Source organism: Octopus sinensis, linkage group LG18 (genome assembly GCF_006345805.1).
Source record: "Octopus sinensis linkage group LG18, ASM634580v1, whole genome shotgun sequence".
Classification (NCBI taxonomy): domain Eukaryota; kingdom Metazoa; phylum Mollusca; class Cephalopoda; order Octopoda; family Octopodidae; genus Octopus; species Octopus sinensis.
In genome coordinates this window covers 615,778-640,000 of record NC_043014.1, presented here as the reverse complement: position 1 = coordinate 640,000, position 24,223 = coordinate 615,778, and the positions used below count along the sequence as shown (strand labels likewise).

Genomic DNA, 24,223 nt, shown 5'->3' with positions numbered 1-24,223 from the left:
CACCTCCTCACTCACATGTAGTATATTGATATATATACACACCTATATACAGTATGTATATTATATATGCACACATGTTTACGGGAGTTGGGTATTTTGTTGTTATTAGGGTGTTCCTTTGCCGAAGACTATTTCTTTGGATTCCTAACAATTAAAGATTGTCTCGGGTGTTTATTTACGTTTCTCCACCCTACTCCAGGGAGCAGTTATTATTTTCTTTTGTGTAGACTGGAGTCGATAAAAGCTGTTTTATCTGCTGAAGCCAAAGTATGATTTTATAATTAGTAAATGACGTTTTGGTTTTTTGGGGAATAATTGTGGAAAATCTAACCAAGTTGGTAATGTTTTAGTGATCAATGAGAAACAGGGTGGTACACGTAGGGTAAACGGGTGGGAGACACCCATAACTTGTAAAAACTGCAGGTAATGAATGACATTTCGTCTTGTTTCCTTTCATTAGCGTCCTCCAATTAATTGGTCTATAATTATGAACGGAATCGATATATATTTTTGTTCATAGTCTGGGATGATTTAATTCAAACAGTATTGGACAGGATGTACTGGTGTGTTGTGATGTTCATGTTTTTAATGAAGCAGCAGATGGTTTAAATTGATTTGTTTTTGTATCTGCCTTCTCACAGACTAATTATGACTAATTATAATGGAGTTGGAGGCGAGGCAGTCAACGATTTCTGTAGCGAGAAAACCATGGATAAAAATCTGCGGGTTTGTGAATAATTGGGTAGATGGGAATATATTAGATGTGGAGAGAGAGAGAGAGAGAGAGAGAGAGAGAGTAGGTTGAATGAGGGGGGATTAATGTCTCGAAGGGGTTCACAGCTTACTAATCCCAAAGTGTCTAGATCTTTGTAGGAACAGTAATAGAAAGAGAAGAGGAAGGAGCAGAGGATGGGTCTGGTTGTTATGTGGTCAAGTTGACCCACCACCATCTCTGTGGTCACTTTGATCCACTGCCACCTGGTGGAGTTTTCCATTGTCACACCTTTCCAATTTCCTTTTTTGGTAAAATGACACAAAGAGGGTCTTCTTTGCCAGTGTTGGGGTAGTTGTTCCAGTCCCCTTTGGATGTTAATCTCTCCATGTAAACAAGAAACATTTAGGGGTCATTTTTTAATGCTGTGTCCATGGGGCTTTTTGAAAGTGTAATCCTTTGGAGGGGGTGTCTGGTGATGTTGTTTAACCCCTGGTCAGTCCTGACACCTAATCAGAGACACTCCATCCATAACCATCTTATCTTTATTTCAGTCATAGTATAGCTAGGATAACAATATCCAGAGTGTCCTTCCCTTTCTAAAACAATAGTATGTGATTTGAGGGAGTTTTAGCTGCTATTGTGTGGCTGTTAAACTGTCCCGGTCTATGCTGTAAGAAAAGGTACCTGGCCAGGTGAGGCAAACATAAAATGCTGCTGCTGCTGTTGTTGCTGTTGGCAACACTGGTTTCTTTCATAACCTGGTCCTCCATTAATTTCATTGTTTTTGTAATTCTGTCGAAAGAATCCAGTTTGCTTTTTGCATCAGTTGATGGATAGCTCCACTACAACAGCCATGTACCCCCTGTACAACACTTCCCTGGACCCCTTAAGAGACTGTGTGACTGACTAACAAATACTGCTTCACTACATATTCTCAATGTCTCACCAATTATTCTTCATGGCTTAGATACTTTCTCTACCTTCCAATCCAAAATTGCCCATCCATAAGCTAGACTCCTCCATTGGGTCTTTCAGTTCTTCTCTCTCTCTCTCTCTCTCTCTCTCTCTCATTGTAGAAGTTCTGTCCCTCCTCATCACTTCTTTTTGACATTAGTGAGCACGAGTGGATAACCGTTATTCTAAACCCCACCCTGATTCATCCTGACCGCTGTCTTTGCAATACAGAATACTTCATGCCTTCAATCCTCACAAAACATTGGTAAACCCTTTTATTTTCCACTCCATCCTTTGCTATGTACACCTGGCTGGCATTTAGCTCCTCATTTACCATTATTCCTGGTTTCCTTTATTTCCCAGACTTGTCTTTCTGTTTTTATAGCTCTGTCTATTGACACTCAGCCTCAATGCCACCACTTTCCATCTGGCTGGAACAATACTCCAGTCACAGATTTGATTTCTGGCCCATATCAAGTCAGGTTGTCTCTTAAAAATTCCCAGGTGTCTCCTTTGTTGTACGTCTCTGCTACCTCCTCCCCCTCCTTGTAAAAGATCCCTCACTTCTATTAGGGATTTTATGTGTAACAGAGAGATCTTTCAGTTTCAATACCTTCAGATTGTCTTGTGTTGTTTTTGAGTTCATCTAGTTCTTCTGCAGAGGTCAATGATTGTTAGTTTGTTCAGTTGTGTAGAGTGGATGGGTTCTTCACTGAATGAGGGCTTAATGTTCATAATTTCATTGTCAAACCAGTTCAGGGTGAATATGAGATCGTGACCAGGCTTGCCCGGTCTCCTGAGTGCCAGGGGATTATGTGGCTGCCTGCTTAGTTTCCTCAACTTAAAGTTGTCAATAGTTAGGGGCTCCATTCTTGATATCATATTCCATAACCTTCATAGGCATCACGGTAGCCATCCTGCTGTTACTTAAACTCTAAAGCCACCAGCTGTGATTATGAGGTCTTCATTCATCATCAATGTAGTATACAAGAAGACTTCATCTTTTGCTTCTTCTCTCACTCACTCAACTGATTCTGCCAGTCCAATAATAATAATAATAATAATAATAATAATAATAATAATAATAATTTCAGATTTTGGCACAAGGCCAGCAATTTTGAAGGGAAGTATATTTCTCAATACCATTGACCACCGTACTTGCTTGGTTCTTTATTTTACTGATCCCCAAAAGGATGAAAGACAAAGTTGCCCTTGGAGGAATTTGAACTCAGAATGTAAAGAGTCAGAAGAAACATTGCAAAGCATTTTCTTCTGATGCTCTGCCGATCCTTCCTTGTGTAGCCATTCGGCCATTTGTTGATGATGCCACAACCAGATTTCACCATTTCTCTCAGATTTCTGCTGCCCTCTGTGAATCAGTGAAACTGAGGCCTGCTCCCTCTCCGATGGTAACCCAGGCAACAACTAATCTGGTCTGGTTGTCATCCTCATGGATAAGTTAGCTTGGCATCACCCATTCCTCCCCATGCCGTTAGTCACAACTGCATGCCTTTACTCAAGACATGCCTGGGCCCTGAACATTAGGCTGTTGACCTGACCAGGTTCCTCTGTCCTAGCCATTGGCTCCTTGTGAAGCCTTACCCTGAGTCTTTCACCTACTGATGCAGTATTAACACCATCCCCTCTCTTTGTTTTTGCTCACCAGCTGAAGTGGGATACTGGGGTATGGTGTTAAGGGCCATCAAGCAGGAGATTAGGAGTTTATTGAGGACCAGAAATGCCTGTCCACAGTTTCCAGACACCAAAGGTTCTACCTCCCCTCAGAGCCTCCTACAGCCCAATTCAATAATAATTATTATAATAATATAACTCCTTAAAATTTGAAATTGCAAGAATTTGGAGTCTGGAAAGGTTGTGCCTGTGATAATTGGTGCATTGGGAACTGTGTAAGTAAAGATCTAAGGAAATGGTTGAAGGAGATTAGAATGGATTGTCCTGTAGAGCTTCTGAAGAAAGTTTACCTCTTGGGGCCAGGAAAGATTATTAGGCGGGTCCTAAGCACTTGAAAGATTATTGAAAACTAGTGGCTACCTAAGGGTACCTGCTACCCACAGAAATTCTACCAAGAATATGAATGAACCTCAGTCGGATCATCAATAATAATAATATTTTCTACTGGAAGCAGGAGGCCTCAAATTTGGGGGAAGGGATTATGTCAATTACATTGATCCCAGTATGCAACTGGTACTTAATTTATCGACCCTGAATCAATAATAATAATACTAATTTCTAATTTACCTCTGAGTGCGACTGTCAATTATATAGACCCCTGTTGCCCTTCTTTGCTATTTTATCAACTCCAGAAGGTCAAAAAGCTCTTAAAGTTGACCTCTGCTAGATTTCAACAGAGAAACTAAAAAGCCACAACTGAATGCCACAAGGCATTTTGTGTGAAGCTCTACCAATTCTATCACCCCAAACAATGGTGATGTGGAAAGTAAAAGAAGTTACAAAATTCACAGTTTGTTTGTTAAATAAACCAGTTTGATATAAACAATTTGGTGAGGAGAAGAGATAGAAGAAATGAAAGTCTTAATGGGACACTACAGTATCACAACATTGTTGTTGTAGTTATTGTGGCGGTGGTGGTGGTGGTGGTGGTAGTAAATGAAAGAATGCCATTGTGATGATTATAAACGAGCATAGGAGTGGCTGTGTGGTAAGTAGCTTGCTAACCAACCACATGGTTCCGGGTTCAGTCCCACTGCATGGCACCTTGGGCAAGTGTCTTCTACTATAGCCTTGGGCTGACCAAAGCCTTGTGAGTGGATTTGGTAGATGGAAACTGAAAGAAGCCTGTCGTATATATGTATATATATATGTGTGTGTGTCTGTATGTGTTTATATATTTGTGTGTCTGTGTTTGTCCCCTCAACATTGCTTGACAACCGATGCTGGTGTGTTTACATCCCTGTAACTTAGCAGTTCAGCAAAAGAGATCAATAGAATAAGTACTAGGCTTACAAAGAATAAGTCCTGAGGTCGATTTGCTCAACTAAAAGCAGTGCTCCAGTATGGCCGCAGTCAAATGACTGAAACAAGTAAAAGTGAGCATTATCCTTTTCGTGGAAACATGTCCGGCCACGGGAAATAGATTCTCTTCACCTGAAAACATCTGACCTCACAGAAATCTGCCTTGATAAATTCTCTCTGCAAGGAAGGAAAAGTGGACGTTAAAATGCTGCTGCTGATGATGATGATGATGATGATGGTATATTTAGCATAAATTGACCATAATTCTTAGCAGTTGTTTGGTTATTTCAGTAATAAATAACAATAAATACCATTAAACCATAAACAATTAACTTTACACTCTATTGTTTCTAACGAGCATATGTTAATTATTGAAATAATTGCTATTGAATTCCCTGAAACTCACTTTAAACATACAAGTCACTTTAGTTGGTGTCACCGTCTGTCTATCTCTCTTTCTCTCTCTCTCTCACTTTCTCTCTCTCTCTCTCTCTCACTTTTTCTCTCTCTCTCACTTTTTCTCTCTCTCTCTCACTTTCTCTCACTTTTTCTCTCTCTCTCACTTTCTCTCTCTCTCTCTCTCACTTTTTCTCTCTCTCTCACTTTTTCTCTCTCTCTCTCACTTTCTCTCTCACTTTCTCTCTCTCTCTCTCTCACTTTCTCTCTCTCTCTCTCTCTCCCTCTCACTTTCTCTTTCTCTCCCTCTCTCTCACTTTTTCTCTTTTTTTGTCTATTTTAGTGTGAAAAGTAGAATAATTGTAAAGTTCAATAAAGAAACAGTCTTTCTACCTATTGTTCCATAAAATATTTTATTACCAAACTCGTGACATTAATAATAACTGGATACTTTTGTAACGTCTGTCACCCTCACCACTGCCACCACTATGGTGGCTGCTGCTGCTGCTAGCATCACCACCACCACCACCACCATCTCAGGGCAGTGTAACTAAGATGTTTGTTAGGTGTTAGTGTCCACCAGGGGTCAATTCAATCCATTTGATCAACAGAAACTTAATGGTTTAACACTGAAATATAACATTATATTTTGTTGTTTGAAATGCTTATGGTGGGTGGGGGCCATATGTGGCCTTGGGGGTTGGAGGGTTGAATGTGGTAGTGGGTGGGTGGGGGTAGAGGCGAACTGCCAGGTTGGATAGAAATGTATTTTTCCCAATGACTTTGCATTTAGATTTCGGATTTGTTATCACTGATAAACAAAGTTTATTTTAACTGATTAAAGACTGTAAAGAGAGATAGTCCTTCAGTCTGTGGTGGTGGCCACTGTCTTAAAACTGCTTTCCATAAACAGGTAGAGGCATGGCTGTGTGGTTTAGAATCTCAGTTGGCATCCATGTGGTTTCAAGTTCAGTCCCACTGTGTGGCACCTTGGACGAGTGTCTTCTACCACAGCCCCGGGTCAACCAATGCCTTGTGAGTGAATTTGGTTGATTGAAACTATGTGGAAGCCTCTGTGTGTGTGTGTTTGGCCTCCACCGCTTGACGACTGGTGTTGGTTTGTTTATGTCCCCATGGCTTAGCAGTTTGACAAAGAAGAAACCAATTGGATAAATACCAAACTGAGGCTTGATTTGTTCAACTGACCCCTTCGAGGTGGCACTCCAGCATGGCCTCAGTCCAATGACTGAAACAAGTAAAAAATAAAAAATTAAACATTAAAGCAACATAGACACAAGGCAAGAAATTTTAGATGAGTGAGTAGAGTTGATTAAATTGCTTAAGGTGTCTCCTAGATTATTGACCCTGAAAGATAAAACTCGGCTGGTTTTGAAACAAGAATGTTAAGAATCCGAGCTAAGCAATCCAATTTATCTGATGATTTACTAATTTTGGTCATCCATCCCTCTGTCACGAAATATTAACCAAACTTTTTCTTAACAAAATTCTATCGATGCCGATCTGCCTGAGACCACCACTCCTGCTTCTAGGACGCAAAACCTTACTTTTTGAAATGCTTAGGTTTAGATTTAAAACATAAGATTTTATGAAAGAATTAAATTAAATTCCCAAAATGTTATTCAAATGTTTGAAATCCAGCCATATTTCTTAGGAAATATGACTGGAATGATTTGAAACCTGAATTTGAAGAATATCTGGTAGAGGTATGTACAGGGTTAGGGGGATTTGAGGCCTTCATGCATTTTCTGAAAGCATGTGATGGTAGAAGGCGGGCGTAGCTTGAACAGAAAGCTGAAAACTGGGTCATTGCAATACAAGCGTAATTTCATGGTGAAAGAAACAGCTGTTTGGTTAGAGGGGAGGGGGAGCAGGTTGTGTCTTGTGACTAAACACCAGCAGGCAGAGATCTAATGGAACTGCCCCCTCCCCCCCACCACTGATGATCTGTTTAATGTGTATATATATATATTGATTTCGACTGGCCTCTGTGCTGGTGGCACGTAACAAACACCATCTGATCGTGGCTGTGCCAGCCTCGCCTGGCCTCTGTGCCGGTGGCACGTAAAAAACACCATCCGAGCGTGGCCGTTCGCCAGCCTCGCCTGGCCCCCGTGCCGGTGGCACGTAAAAAGCACCATCCGTCCATCGCCGTTTGCCAGCTTCGTCTGGCACATAAAAAGCACCCACTACACTCACGGAGTGGTTGGCATTAGGAAGGGCATCCAGCTGTAGAAACACCACCAGATCTGACTGGCGTGGTGCAGCCTCCTGGCTTCCCAGGCCCCAGTTGAATCGTCCAACCCATGCTAGCATGGAAAGCGGACGTTAAACGATGATGATTTCAAATTTTGACACAAGGCCAGCAATTAGGGGAAGAGTCAAGTTGATTACATCAACCCCCACTGTTCAACTGGTAATTATTTGATCAACCCCAAAAGGATGAAAAATGATGTCAATCAACCTCAGTGGAATTTGAACCCAGAACATAAAGATGGAGGAAATGCTGCCAAGCATTTTCCCCAGCAGGTTAACGATTCTGCCAGTTCATGGCCTTGCATATAGGTCTGTATTGACACTAGTTGATGATTGTGTGAGAGAGAGAGAGAGAGAGAGACCAGTTGCTTCCTAGTAGAATGCTACAAAAGCAATTGCCACAAAAACCTGGCTACGGTCCACTGCACACAGAGTCAAGACCGTAGCACAAGGGGGTGAGTTTATCAAGTGTGTATTCTTGTTACAGAGAAACGGAACAATGGAGCAGAGGATGTGAGGGTCTGTAGAAGGGACAGAATTCCAACAATACTTATTCTTTATCAGCTCCGAATACCCGTCCCCTTCCTTTTCGGTGATGCCCCGCCCTTCTCTTCAGATATGGTGCTGGAAATGTCGTCTGTGGCACAGGAACTCAGTCTTAGGCATCTCTTGATCCATTCCTTCACATGTTTTCAAAAATATTAATATTCCATTTTTATCTGTTTTTCCAAAAGGTTTTCCCCACTTGACTTGGAGCCAGGGGAAATTTATTTTGAAGAATTTGCTGTGATTTATTACCCACCTGCCTCGTCAGAAACTGATGCTATTAATAAGTAAGTACCATCTTCAATGTTTCATCTTCTTCCTTTTTCTTTTGCTTCCCATCAGACTTCTCCAAACTACAATAGGGGTCGCTTGGTCCTGCATTTTCACACATTTTTAAGACTCAACAATCTAAGTCAGTAGTTTTTTCAGACCCTTCTGGTTATTTTACAACCTAGACGACCTCTCTTGCATTAAATGAGAGTAATAATGTTGCTATGGCAGCAGTTATGATGGAGACGTAGCATAAAATCTCTTGTTTAATCACCTCTAATATGGCACCAGTATGAGAGACATGGGTCAAGCTCTCTCTCTCTCTCTCAGCATGTGGTACCTTGGGCAAGTGCCTTCTGCTATAGCCTCAGTCAACCAAAACCTCTGTGTGTGTGTGTGTGGTTCTTTGTCTTGACATCATGTGATGGTTGTAAATGAGCATCACCGTCCTACAAGCAGTGTCCTTTGTTTCCAGTATTCTGCCAGAAGATGCCTGGCCATGGGAAGGAAATATTACTTTTCTTGGAAACCAGTGAGGGTTGGTGACTGAAAGAGCATCCAACCACAGAGAATCTGATTCAACAAATTTCATGTGATTCGTGTAAGCATGGAAAAGTTGAAAACAGGCAACGGACATTGTTTGTACGACCGTTTTAGAACTACAAAGTAGTGTTAGGCCAAGGAGACATACACACCTGAACACATGGCAGGCTCCTTTCAATTTTTGTCTACCAAATCCACTCACAAGGCTTTAATTAACCCAAGGTAGAAAGCCATTGTCCAACATGTCACACAGTGGGACTGAACCCCACACCACAGGGTTCGGATGTTAACTACACGCTCACGTAACTCACAACACTTACAAAGTGATTAAGCAATGAATCAACATTATTATCAAAATCTTGCTCCATATTTTGCATTAATATCTAACCTCAAGTTATCATTACAACTATGACGCATCATAAAATTATGACATTGATAAACAGAACAATATTGTGTAGTCTTGTCTGTGTTACATAATACTTCAGCCCCCCCACACACACACACACACACACGTACGTGCGTTTGGAAGCATCTAATCCTTCCAATTTGTTGTATGATCTAAAATGTATTTCCCAATGACACTGTCTCTCTTTAACCAATCTATTTTCTATTGTCATCCTCTTATCACAGCTGCTTCTCACATACACCCTCATTTTCCACCCCTACTTATTTGGGTTCCTAAATACACATCTTTATCTATCTCTCTGTCTATACTTATATATCTCCCTAGCTATCTTTCTCCCTGCCTATCTTTATATATATCTATTTGTCTGTCTGTCTGTCTCTCTCTCTCTCTCTTGTCTCCTCTCTCTAAAATAACCCCCCTCCTTCCTTGTTTGTAACTCTGTTCCCTTCCTCTTTCTCTCTTTTGCAGGCAACAACGAGGAAAATTAAAGATCTGCTCCAAGTCTGTAGTTTTTGAACCTAAAGAAGCCAAGTACTCATTATTAAAAGTACGTAACTGATTTGGTCCTTTCTTTTGACTCCAATGAAATGAAATCAGTTTCTTCCTCTGTTAACAACATTGCAGTATGGACAGAACAAGGTTTACTCATTGTATTTTAATTTAGTAATTGAGGTATGCAGGGGTGGGTGCGTGTCATTCAGTAAATACCATGGCAGTACTCAATACTGGCATTGTTGGTGCTGGTGGTCAATGTTGTGGGAGGAGTCAGAGATGGTGTTGGGGGTAAATGTTGTGGGAGGAGTCAGAGATGGTGTTGGTGGTCAATGTTGTGGGAGGAGTCCGAGATGGTGCTGGTGGTCAATGTTGTGGGAGGAGTCAGAGATGGTGTTGGGAGTAAATGTTGTGGGAGGAGTCAGAGATGGTGTTGGGGGTAAATGTTGTGGGAGGAGTCAGAGATGGTGTTGGTGGTCAATGTTGTGGGAGGAGTCAGAGATGGTGTTGGGGGTAAATGTGGGAGGAGTCAGAGATGGTGCTGGTGGTCAATGTTGTGGGAGGAGTCAGAGATGGTGTTGGGGGTAAATGTTGTGGGAGGAGTCAGAGATGGTGTTGGTGGTCAATGTTGTGGGAGGAGTCAGAGATGGTGTTGATGGTGTAAACCTTCGTAGCAGTCATTATTAAGGTGGTGGCTGCCAACAGCAACATTCCTCGTTGTGGCAAGCAATGGTGGTGGTTAACAAGGTGCTGGTAGGCAACGTTATCAGTGACTGTTAGAGTGATGAGGATGCTGATCATGGTTGCAGTGATGTAGGGAGTGGTTAGTAATTTATTTACAGGAACCACTGGCCCAACTCTGATTATCTACTGGTTTTCGGGTTGAGTCAGTGGATCAATAAGGCTTCCTTGAAACAGAGATTTCGTGTATTCCACTCTGTTACCAGAATGGAAGTATCTGCTTCTTTGGTGGTGTTTCCACATTTGATTAAATGTTTGTGGATGGAGGACATGTTGGTAGCCAGGTTTTTGTTTCTTCAGTAGGATGTGGAATAGTCGAACCATCCTACCAATGTGATAGTCATCATGCTTGGAATACCATATCTGGTATCCTGTGTATATTTGCAGACATTTCCTCATGTCGTAGAGAGGACAGTTTTCCTGTGTGCAAGGCTGCTGTTCCATGTGTAACTCCTCGTTGACCAGTGTCTATGCAGGGATGGTCCTGAGTTGGTGAGCAGGATGTTGAGGCCTTCTCTGCAGATGGCCTTATGGATAGCAGAGGTGGTTCTCATTAAAGTGTACAATCTTCAGGAAGCAGATTCTAAAGAGATTCCTGTTGCCATGTTTATTTGGCTTGTATCGATGTAGGGTGTGAGTGACAGGGCTGGGTGTCGATTAATTCCACTAAAATCAGAATCAATGACCATCTGTCACTAACACCCTACAGAGATACAAACCAAATCATAAGAGATAAAAGGTAGATAGCTATATACATACATATATATATATATAGGTGCAGGAGTGGCTGTATGGTAAGTAGCTTGCTTACCAACCACATAGTTCCTAGTTCAGTCCCATTGCGTGCCACCTTGGGCAAGTGTCTTCTACTATAGCCTCAGGCCAACCAAATCCTTGTGAGTGGATTTGGTAGATGTAAACTGAAAGAAGCCCATTGTATATATATATTTGTGTGTGTTTGTTCCCTCAACATCGCTTGGTAACTGAGGCTGGTGTGTTTATATCCACATAACTTACAGGTTCAACAAAAGAGACCAATAGAATAAGTACCAGGCTTAGAAAGATTAAGTCCTGGGGTCGATTTGCTCAACTAAAGGCAGTGCTCCAGCATGGCCACAGTCAAAATGACAAAAAATAAAAGAATATATATATATACACACACACATGCACTCAAACTTTCCAATAAATTCTGTCTGTGCAAATAGAAAAGTGGATGTTTAAAAAAATGATGAAAAAGAGGATGTTATTTATGTTATTATTATTATTATTATTATTACTATTACTATTATTGTTATTATTATAAGGCAGCAAGCTGGCAGAATTGTTATTACGCTGGACAAAATGCTGCTAAGTATTTTGTCTGCCTTTACATTCTGAGTTCAAATTCCACCAAGGTCAACTTTGCCTTTCATCCTTTTGGGGTTGATAAAATAAGTTCTAGTTGATCATTGGAATCGATGTAATTGACTTGAAACTGTTGACCTTGTGCCAAGATTTGAAATTGTTATTATTATTATTATTATTGCTATTGCTATTTTAACAGGATTGATATAACTCTTCACAAAAATAAACAGAGAAGATGAAGAGCGTGATGCGATTGCAATGGATATTTTATTGGTTGAACGACATTTCCCCAGCAAGCATCTTTGTTGAGTACAAAATAAGGAGTGATAAAAATTCAAAATTATAGAAATTTGAATTTAAAGTATAAACAAGAGTGAGCAGCGTCCACACATTGATGGAATGACATCATCAGTCTTTAAATTTCAATTAAAGGAAATAGCAAATGAAATAGCTAAGATTAGCAAAGATAGTCAAACTGTCATGTATAATTTTAGCAAACACAATATAATTAGTGATTAACTGGCACCGAAATTTTACTGGTATTTCAAAAGTGTTGCATGAAAGTTACCAGTATGAGGTGGCAAAATATCCTCGTTTCAAACAGATATTTTCTCAGCCGCCTAGTGTAGTCTTTGGATGGAATAAAAATATAAGAGAACTATTGACCTCTATTTCTGACTCCAAGAAAACTAACATTGGAGTATCTGCACACTGTAACTTGAAAAACAGCTGCAAGAGAGGTAAGCCCTGTTCATTGAGCAGCAATATGAATCAACTGAATTCCATCAGGAACCATAACAGAAATGTTATGATTTATACAGAAGGTGGGACATGTAGAGATTCCCATTTGGTGTACATGGCAGAATGCATGAAACACAACTTGATTTATGTTGCTTGTACAACAGAACAATCAAACAAAAGATTTAATGGGCACAGATTCGTTGTCAGGCAAAATAACAGTTGTTCAACTAGAACTTACTGAACATTTTGCTTCAAATGGCTGCAATTTTGAAAAAGTTTTGAAAGAGCATATTCTCAGAAAATATTCTGAATCTGCTTCACTTTCAATATTCAAAATGCATGAGGAGAAATATGTTTGCAGGTTATAAACATCATGCCCTGGAGGAATGAATAAAATGACAGGAGAATATCATCCAATTTATACAAGACTATTTGATTAAATATTCTTTTTCCTTTTTCTTTTCATGTTTTTTGTTTGTCTGTTATAAAACTGAAACTTAAAGACTGCTGATGCCATTCCATCCATGTGTGGACATTGGTCGCTCTCATTCATACTTTAAATTTCTATGATTTGGAATTTTTATCACTTCCTATTTTGAACTCGACAAAGACAGGTTTGCTGTCGAAATCTTGTTCAATCAATCTTGCTCTTCATCTTGTCTACTATCATCATCATCATCATCAGTAAAAGTTATGAAATGACCAAAGAGCCAAGAATTTCTTTCGTGCCATTCACCAAGTATATTATGTTTATTTATTGTGTTTATTGCAGTGGTGGCCTTCATTCTGTGTCAGATCTTCATCTAATTCTGTGTTTAATCTTTTCAATTCCAGTTTCCATTGAAAAATGTGAAGAAACTAGGTGAACGCCAAGCCAAGCTGTTCTCTAAGTAAGTCCCTCCGCTCCTCCTCCTCCTCCTCAGTGTGTGTCTGTTTGATGGTGTTCACGTCTCCAGCTTAGTAAACTATCTCCATCATCATTGCACTAGAAACATGGCTTTTTGTGGTGCATGTGTGACTGTGTTACACATGTACAGGTATGTGACACAGGTGTTGCTGCATGGTGCAGGTGTGACAACAAGATACAAGGATGTGACCCAGCTGTAGCTTTGTGATTGGAAAGTTTTCTCTCAAACCCTTGACTCAATCTCACAGTATGGTTCCATGGCCAGCCGTCTTCAACTATAGTCTCAGACTGACCAAAATTTTATTTATAGAATTTGCTAGACAGAGACTAAACAGAAGACCATTGCATGTGTTTTCTGTTCTAGGAAAACTTTATATCTGGTTATAATAATAATAATAATAATAATAATAATTGTGTACAGTGCTCAGGTGCACTACAACTCATCTAAAGTGTATATATAATCAGGTGTAGTTTCGGCGGATTTCGGAAAGCATGAGGGCCTTAAAAGATGCAGTGTCATGGCAGTCAACAACTGACGCAGGCAGTTTGTTCCATGCTTCAGCAACTCTGAGCGTGAAAAAATGTTCCGAAAGTCATGGGAGCTGTATTGTTTTCTGACTTTGTAGGCATGTCCACGTGTGTTAGACACATGGAGATCAAAAAGGTGTTCAGTGTTGTTGTTGTGAGGTGGTTGATAACTTTGTGGGTGTTACCAAGTCCGTCGCCAACGCCGGAGCTTCAGTGAATCCATGCTCAGGGAAACAAGGCGCTCAGAATATGGTAGGTGTCTGATGGAGGGTATGCGTTGGTTGCACGTCTCTGGACAGATTCCAGGAGGTCAATGTTCTGTGCAAGATAGGGGTTCCAAACTGATGATGCGAATTCCAAGTGTGGTCGTACCATAGCTGTATACAGTTTTAAATAGATGGCTGGAGAGCGGCTAACAAAAGACCTGCTGAGTGATGCCAAGACACCCTCGGCCTTCCTGACAATCTTAGAGATATGCTTTGACCAACGCAAATCACTGCTGACAGTGATGCCTAGGTCACGCTCGCAAGAGGATTTCTTGATATCAGTGTTGTGGAGGGAGTATGTGAACGCAGGGTTTTTTCTCCCAAAATGCATGGTGGTACACTTGTCCACAGCCAGTTTCAGTTGCCAGTCTGTGATCCATTGCTGCATTGTGTCTAGGTCTGATTGCAGGAAAGAGTTGTAGACATCAGGATCTGTCCTCTTGATTTCAAGGTACAGCTTGATGTCGTCTGCATATTTCAATACTGTGGCATTCTTTAAATTGGCATCTATGTCGTTAATGTATGCCACAAACAAGAGGGACCAAGGACAGATCCCTGTGGTACACCCGATGACATCTCATATGGTGTAGAGTGCTGTCCTAGAACTGTGACTACCTCCTTTCGGCTGAGGATGAAGGATTTCAACCAGTTAAAAAGGTCATCCCCCACACCCATTGCAGAGAGTTTCACCATAAGCCTTTTGTGTGGCACAGAGTTGAAAGCCTTAGCAAAGTCAAGGTAGACAACATCCACCCATGAGCCACTGTCAGTAATCTGAGTAATGTCCTCAAGGAACTCGACAAGCTGGTCACTGCAGCTGGAGTTAGGGACAAATCCATATTGTGAGGGTCGGATGAGACTGTGAGAGCTCCAGAAGTTCCAGAGTGTTTCTCTGACACACGATTCCATCAGTTTTGCAATACAGCTAGTGAGACTGACTGGGCGATAGTTGACAGGTGATGTGCGGTCGCCCTTTTGAACAGAGGAATGACACTGGCAGTTTTCCACTGCTCCGGAGTAGCACCATTGTTGAGACAGTACTGGAAGAAAATAGAAAGCTGGTGTAAAAGGAAGTGCCTGCCACGTTTGAGAAGCAGGTATGTAACTCCATCGAGACCAGGGGAGGCATAGTTGCGCTTATTTTGAAGGTGACGTTGCAGCATTGCAGGTGTAAATTCCATAGTTGTTATGGAGTTTGCTGTTAGTGATGGTGAAGATGGTACATTTGACTTTCAACAGTGAAATGTTTGCATAGCACTCGGCAATGAGTTCTGCGCATTCCTTGGGGTCGTCAGTGATCTGGTTTGTGTGAGGGTTGCGAAGAGGGCCCACTGGAGAGTGGAATTTATAATTGGAATTTTAGGGTTTCTTTTGTCAAACTGTCAGTTTGCTGGTGAAGATGCCAAGGAAATGGTGCTGCTGTCTTTCGCAACCTTTTTGGAATCACTTAGTGTTTAAATTTGAAAAATGCCTCTCTCTCTCCCACCACCTCACCCCTGTGAAGTCAGAAAACAGATGTTGTTGAAAATTGTGACAAAAGTAAACTTTGTAAGTTTGAGTTGTTGTCTCTTTGCCTTGATGTTGCTTGGTTGTCGTAAACAAGTGCCACTGTTATACAAGCTGTGTCTTTTGTTTGCAAACATGTCTAGCCATGGGGAGATATCACATTGCTTGAGAACAGGAGAAGGTTAAGGGCATCAGGTCGTTAAAAAATCTGCCTCAGCAAATTCCATTTGACCCACGTGAGCACAGAACAGTGAAAGGTGAAATAATGATGAAATAGTAACACAACTGGTTCTCTCTCTCTCTCTCTCTCTCAGTGAGTAGCTATGTATCTCCTCTACAGCAAAATACCTGCTTCTGTCCCTCTCATCACCATGCACAAGGCCACCTCCTCCAATGCCCCCCACCTCACATACAGTCATTTAGAGGTTAAAACAAAAGCAAGGCAAAATAAATGCAGTGTTTTCAAATGAAATTCCCCAATGTCGTATTTGTTCTGCACTGAGACACAGACGTTCCCTTATCACTCTAACAGAACTGCAAGAGCCAGGGAGCCAATGCTGCTTTTGTTCAGCAGTTCTGATCTAAGCAAACCACATGCAGGCATTCCTCCCCCCCACTCCTCTTCTTCAGTTTGTGAAACACTCCTCTGGCTTCCTGAGTTTGATGCCTGCCCTTGTTTCAACAAGTTTCAAGTGGTTGCCACCTTAACAACTGCTCATTTATGCCAACTGTTCCTTGCTAGCCATTATCTTGTACAACACAGTAAGTCTATGTTCAGTAACGGATTTTCCTGATGTGCCACACTTGATTGTTATATTCACCAATGGCCCAGAAATATATTTTTTTATTATACACACACACACACACATATATATATTACCAGGCTTACAAAGAATAAATCTTTTACATTTTGAGCTTACACTCTTTAACAGAGAGGAATAAGAGAAAATAAACTGAGAGAAAATGAAAAGAATTTGTAGATTTCAGTGGTCCAACATGGCATGTGTGTGTGTGTGTGTGTAAGCACAGACGTGGCAGAGTGGTTAAGAAGCTTCTTTCCTAAGCACATGGCCTTGGGTTCAGTCCCGCATCGGGGCACCTTGGACATGTGTCTTCTGCTACAACCCCTGGTTGACTAAAGCCTTGTGAGTGGATTTGATTGACCAGAAGCCGGACCTCATATATGGTGATGCTTGAAACTAATCCAATATTTATTCTGATGCTGGCAACAATATCTCTCTCTTTTCCTTTATAAAACTGTATTTTAAACTGTCTCCATAGCAACCAAATTGTCCCTTGTTAAGTGACTCCTTTAACTGTTTCCATTTCTGTGTCTCCCATTTATTCCTGTTCTGCTATTATGGTTATGTCCCTCTTTTGTCTTTAGGATTGATATCCAAGGAAAAACCTTTTTTATTGAATCTAACCTAACTGTGAAGATTAAAGAGAAGAACATTGTGTCACCTTTTGTTTATATTAAGGTAAGAGGACATTGCCATTGAATCACCTGCGATGTGTGTGTGTTTGTTTGTGTGAGGGGTTGTTCCACAGCCGGATGCCTTTCCAACAACCAATCACTAAACTATTAAGTAAAAGTGGAAACCATTGTGACAGCCAGGCAAACTGAGGATCTGTTTGCCCTAGAATTTATATACAAACTAGCTCTTCAGGATACACGTGTGTGTGGGTGTTGTTCACTGATTCAGGTGTGGTTGTTTGCTCCATAAAAATGTTGGTTTGGGGTTGAGTCTCATTGCATGGCACCATGGGTAAGTCTGTTACAGCCTGTGGTTGTCCAGTGTCTTGTGAGTAAAATTTGGTTGTTGGGATCTGTATGGAAATCATTAATATCCTAATATATACTTGTGCATGTATTTGTGTCTGTGTCCCAGAACACTGTATTCAATATTTCTTCACTGCAAATTGGTGGAATGGAGTATCTAACCGTTCTCCATAAAAGGTTTTTGATGTGGAAGGGAACGAGTTGGTGAGAGTGGTGGGTAAATGTTGTGGATTATCTGGAAATTTACTGGGCTTAAACTGGTTTAAAGAATGGTGTGTTAGCAAGGTGTAATGGTAGGGCCATGAGTGAGGGATGGGTGGGTGGGGGAGACTGGACAAAGGATGATACATAAAGGGTAGCAGATTAGGGAAAGATAACGAGTGGGACATTAAAGAGGATCAAAACTATTTAAAAAGAGAAAACTACGAGAATATAATGACACTGCACATGTACACCGATGTTTTAGTTATTGAAAGAATATTGTATTAGAAGTGTGGGTTGGACAGGTTTGTAAAGTTACATTGATTTCTGCTTTGCTGCTGTCACTTGTCTCTCAGTTCTGGTCTTATAGACAGATATTCTCATAAGAAACAACTCTAGTGTTTGGCTCTTCTCTCTCTCTCTCTCTCTCTCTCTCTCTCTCTCTAATCCTTTTTTTCTATTGCAGGGTGTAGAAGAACATATATTTCGTTTAGTTTATACAACAGTCAATGCTTGTTTATCCCATATTGCCCAACTGCATCGAGCGTCAACCCTTGACAAAATAGAACAGGCTTCAATGGTGAGTGGATTTACTTGACTGCCATGTGTTTTTCATTTCACTACAGACATGCATGCATACATGGACAGATGGACACACACACACACACTCTCTCTCTCTCTCTCTCTCTGATGATATAATGCTTTATGATTTTCAATACTTCCTCACAAGCATTATCAGCCCAACTGCTGTCTCGGCTCAAACCCAGTTTGTAGATCTAAGTCCTTGATTTTTTTTCTTCCTCCCTTTTTTTCTTTCTTGGCCACAGCAGTAACGATGAATTTTATTGAGTCCCACTGAGTAAGCCATGAGCTTCCTGTCTCGTCAGTGGTTGCTAGTTCTCCTTGATTTGATTTTTTTTAAATGCTTTTGAGGACCCCCCCCCCACACACACACACACGAATGTACTTTATTCCAGAGTTTAATGATGTAATATCTTTTTGTGGATCATTTGTCTCACCTGTTTAATTTCTCGTTAACTTTCAGATCAATACAATTGTTTTAGCTCGACAATCAAAGATTACATTCGACGCCTCATGGTTTGTATTGCTTTTTAATTCAACCTTGGCATTTTTCTGATAAATTTGGTGAATTTAATGAAATGCTCTGTAGGCATTGTGATCTATGCTACACAGTGTAGACACTGAGGGTTTCAGAATTTGAAGCATACAGACATGAAGATAATAAGAAGTGTGTGTGTGTGTGTGTGTAGCTTTCTATCTTTTTATTTCAGTCACTAGACTGCAACCATGCAAACCCACACTGGTTGTGAAGCAGTGATGGAGCACAAAGACAGACACATATACACACGTACGTACATACATACATACATACATGTGTATATGTGTTCAACCTATGCCAGCATGGAAAACAGATATTAAATGATGATGATGATGATGATATATGATGTGCTTCTTTCAGTTTCCACCAAATCCATTCACAAGACTTTGGTTGCCCCAAGGCTATAGTAGCAAACACTTGCCTAAGGTGTCATACTGTGGGACTGAACCCTGAAGCATTTAATGAGGAAGAAACTGCTTACCATATAGCCATGCCTGTGCCACACAACTACACCTATATATATATATTACCTGACTTTGTTCACCTGAAACTCTCTTTTGAGTGTATACATTTATATTTTAACATTTTCCTTCGACCCTCAGCCTCTGCTGGAGCGATATGAGCACAGTTGTGACACACAGAGTGCCTTGGCCATTTTTAATCTTGGCAGAGCTCTTCTCTCTCAAGGACTAAACAATTGATTTCCTTTGTAAAGTAGTTGGTGTTGGAAAGGGCATCAAGCCACAGAAACCATGCCAAAACAGACATTGGAGCTTGATGCAGTCCTCTTTGCTGTTGGATCAACCCCTCCAACCCATGCCAGCATGGAACATGGACACTAAATTATGATGAGAAAGGGAGAATTGATCCCGGTATTTGACTGGTATTTTATTAACCCCTAAAGACAAAGTTAACTTCAGTGGGTTGCAAATCAGCCCAGGGGACCAGAACAAAAACCACAAGGTATCCTATTCAACTTTTTCATGATTCTGCCAACTTGTCACCTCTTATATGAGTCCCGCCTGACCAGCTCCCGTGCTGGTGGCATGTAAAAAGCACCCACTACACTCTTGGAGTGGTTGGCATTCGGAAGGACATCCAGCTGTAGAAACCTTGTCAGATCAGATTGGAGTCTGGTGCAGCCTTCTGGCTTCCCAGACCCCAGTCACACTGTCCAACTTATGCCAGCATGAAAAACGGTCATTAAATGATGATGATGTTAGGAACATATTCCTGTATAATTGGGTCTGCAGGTATTTGAGAATACTTCAGGTGCTGTGCTTTGCCGGGCAAAGCACAGCACCTGTCCAGCCACCCTGCCAGGGATACAACAAAGTCATGGAACTGCAGCTTGGCAGATTTCCATTTTATCTGCCTTTAACTTCCCAGTTGAAAACTGGACATTTTAAACTCTTTGTTGCACATGTGTAAATTTACAGACTTTTCCAACCCATGCTAGTAATGAAAGAATGATGTGAATTGTTTAATTTTGTAGCCTCGAAGATTTCCACGAGAAACGTTTAATCGAGAAACAAGCTGACCGTATTACCCCTCTAGTCACCACACCAGGACGGGTCGTCCTCACTGATGCCAGGCTTTACTTCCAGCCATTTAGTGCCACTGGACCGGTAAGTGGTTTCTTGTCTTGTCTTGTTATGGTGGTGGTGCTAACGTTAGCCATCTTATCAGTACAGAGGTCAACAAAGTTTGTTTGTTGCTGTGTCCAGAAGGAGGGACAGAGCCCATGACCCCCACCTCTGAGATTGGTGAGGCTGCTGTTGCTATTAATGTTCTGGCTTAACTGTTGTAGATCATTTCCTAGGGGGGGATGAAGGACTGGTCGCACAGGTCAGTTAGGGATCTGGTGAGGATTGGTGGACATAATAATAGAGAGATGAGTGGAGGAAAGTGTAAGCACAGTGACCCCTGAGAAACAGGCTATTATAGTAATTGTGAGAGGGAAGACAGGAAGAAGACACAGCATATAGCTTGTATGTAGGGCTCCCTAAATCTGCTGTACTCCAGTCTGGTCTGATACTAGATTGCATACTTTGTCATATGTAGAGACGTAATGATCAAATTGTAGCTTTTGGATGACAACACCACCTTGCCCACCACCATCTACTTCTCAGCTTTACTGACGTTGACCTATGGCTGACCTATCCTATCAATAGTTTAATCTCTGTTAATCTTTGTTATGAGGTCCACTGGCTCAAGATTTTCAGTGTGAATCTTACAGTTCTTCCTTTGGAGTTTTATAGAGAGTTTCAATAACTCCATCACGCAGATACAGAAGTCCTATTGTTAAGACACTCTGTCATTTTGTTGTTGTTGTTGTTGTTGTTGTGTGGTTCCACTGATGCAATGTCTTCAGTGTGGAACCCATTGTCCAAAGAGAAAACAAATTATTCCTCTCCCCAACTTGTTTTTGGCTCAAACCTCATCACCAAGTTCACCCCAGAGGTTTCAAATCTCAAGTCAGTTCCAGTTTGGAACCATTCTGGGACTTAAACCTTGAAATTGCAATATTCGTTGTTTATTGGCACAGCAGCTACAACAACAACAATGATGTTACATGGTGGCGGTGTTGGTGGTGGCAGTGGTGGCGGTGGTGGTTGGGGGTGGTGTTACTTCTGACTTTCATGGACTTTTCTCCAACAATGGTGACACTGGAGGTGTTAATGTTTCTCTCGGCCAGATACAGTGGAGGGAATTCAAGACAACCCACCGTCTGTATTCGGCTGGTATAGTGATCATATATTGTGGGTATTTGGAATGATGTTGTGACGTTCATTGGTTGTTGCATGACTTGTTACGACTTGGCTCCCACCGCACACTTGTTACTGTTGTGACATCTGAGACTTAGCAACGACCTGTTAGCAACGCAGAGCAGTTATCAAAGCACTATGTTTCCGTTAGCAACACAACAGATGTTACAGCATTGTGTACCTGCTGTTGCAACACTACCTGGCTGCTAGCAACATGCAACAGATGTTACAATTCAACAGAGTGGGATGTAATTTGAGAAAGAATTGGCTGTTATTTTTAGCAATTTAAGCTTGTTTGTTAGCTGGTGTTATGACAGTTTGTATGTATTATAGTATAATTGTTAGTTTGTTGCTATGTGGCTGTTGTGTTGTTAGTCTTCCTGAATACATTGGACTTTGTGTATGTGTGTGTGTGTGAGCTCATACCTGTGTATGTGTGTATATATGTGTGTGTGTGTATGTGTGTGTGTGTGTGTGTGTGTGTGAGTCCATGCCTGTGTCTCTATTTACATTACTCTAAACCGAACAGTGTTGTGATCTTTGTTTCATAACTTAACAGTGTGAGAAATAGAGATTGACAGAATATGACCACAACTGAAATAAATATCAGAATTTATTATGATTGGTTAGAAATACCTTGATCGTAGTGCATGCCCCAGCTTGGCCACAGTCCAGTGGCCAAACCCCCTGTATATATTATATGAGAGGTATTGGTATCTAGAAGACCCAAGGTGGCAGGTAAGTGCTATGGAAGGACCATATCTAAACTCTCGGTTCAATAATAATACAAGTGAGGAGTCTAATGCAGGTCTTGTGTGAGCTTGTCTATGTTAGATAAAATGGGACAAGAGAGCCAAGGCTGTGTGGAATTCTCAGGACATTTATAAAGAGAAAGTTAGTCTTACAGTTGTTTCTGGGATATTAGGGATATTTCTTCATCAGAGACAATGTGAGATGATTAAATAGAGGGAAATATTAGAGTTCAGTATAAGGAGTGATTTTGGAAAAGGATGGAAATAAGAAGTCTAAAGGGAAATAAGAGAATAAAAATAAAAATATATATGTAGGATGTTATAGTCACAGTTCCATTATCGAAGAAAAGTGGTGTGTAGAAGTGGTAGAAATGCTTCTTGTCCCCTGTTTTCCTTGGATAATGGAACTGCATCTATAACATCCTACCATATATATTTTTAGTTTGATTCTCTTATTTCCCTTTATACTTCTTACTGCCAAAATCACTCCTTATACTGAACACTAATATTTCCCTCTATTTAACCACCTCACATCGTCTCTGATGAAGGGATATCACTAATATCTCAGAAACAGCTGTAAGACTAATTTTCTCTTTATAAATGTCCTGAGAATTCTACACAGCCTTGGATTTGTTGTCTCATTTTATCTAATACACACACACACACACACACATATATGTATATATATATATATATATATAAATGTAAGATCCAGGGATCGAGGTGTACAAAGTTAGCTTCAAGCAATCCGTAATATAGAAACCAACTTTCATTGAGATGAAAGGTTGTGGATTGAAGTACAATAAACTGAAGCAACTTTTTTCTCTCTATGTCCTCTCCTCCTACTGAGCTCCCTAGACATTCTGATTGAATCTTCCATGTGTTAACATGTGCCTCCATGCGACAATCTAAACTTTCATTTAATCAAGATATCCTTGGCCAGAAGAGCAGCCGGTGGTAGACACCTCGCCTGGATATTTACCACTTCTGAGGTTCCACTCGCTATGAAACATATGTAGCCCGGATCTTACCTACTCCATTCCGTAACTCTTGCACACACACACACATATATATATATATATTATATATGTATATAAATTAGAGAAGAACCACCATGTAGCAATTCAACAATGATATAATTAAATCATATCATATAGAAAAAAATTAAATTTACGATAAAACATTTACCTAGAACTAAATAAAGTACAAATTAATAAATAACTAGTATATAATTAGTAATTATATTTACTAATTATATACTATTTATTTATTATTTCGTAATTTATTTAGTTCTAGGTAAATGTCTTATCGTTATTGTATATTTAATTTTTTTCTATATGGTATGATTTAATTATATCATTGTTGAATTGCTACATGGTGGTTCTTCTCTAACTTATATACATATATAATATATATTGTGAAATTTGATTTAGTTTTACTAAATTGAAATTTTTCCCTGTAAGTTTGGAATCATATTCCCTTATATTATTTTTATTATATACATATATATATATATGGCACGTAAAAAACACCAACCGATCGTGGCCGTTGCCAGCCTCCCCTGGCTCCTGTGCTGGTGGCACGTAAAAAACACCCACTACACTCACGGAGTGGTTGGTGTTAGGAAGGGCATCCAGCTGTAGAAACTCTGCCAGATCAGACTGGAGCCTGGTGTAGCCTCCTGGCTTCCCAGACCCTGGTCGAACCATCCAACCCATGCTAGCATGGAAAACAGACGTTAAATGATGATGATGACGATATCATCATCATCATCATTTAACGTCCGCTTTCTATGCTGGCATGGGTTGGACGGTATATATATATATATATATTGTGTGTGTGTATGTTTATATAATATATTTTTTTTGTTTTTTCTGGTTTTTCAGATGTCATCATTGAAGATCCAACTAAAGCACATCCAGCAGGTCGTGAAAAGAAGGTTTCTGTTACGTCATGTGGTAAATATTGATATTTGT

The 24,223-nt window shown here is 40.5% G+C and overlaps 1 protein-coding gene across 1 annotated transcript in view; it reads left to right on the top strand.

Annotated features, from left to right (window-relative positions):
* The window catches only part of LOC115221470 (protein FAN), a 65,912-nt gene that overhangs the window by 2,538 nt on the left and 39,151 nt on the right, over positions 1 to 24,223 (top strand). Inside the window, exons 2-9 of the mRNA XM_029791654.2 lie at positions 8,068 to 8,166; positions 9,567 to 9,645; positions 13,251 to 13,306; positions 17,011 to 17,104; positions 18,074 to 18,187; positions 18,653 to 18,705; positions 20,223 to 20,355; positions 24,134 to 24,205. Of these exons, the coding sequence (XP_029647514.1) occupies positions 8,068 to 8,166; positions 9,567 to 9,645; positions 13,251 to 13,306; positions 17,011 to 17,104; positions 18,074 to 18,187; positions 18,653 to 18,705; positions 20,223 to 20,355; positions 24,134 to 24,205 (700 nt within the window). The remainder of the gene's footprint in view (positions 1 to 8,067; positions 8,167 to 9,566; positions 9,646 to 13,250; positions 13,307 to 17,010; positions 17,105 to 18,073; positions 18,188 to 18,652; positions 18,706 to 20,222; positions 20,356 to 24,133; positions 24,206 to 24,223) is intronic.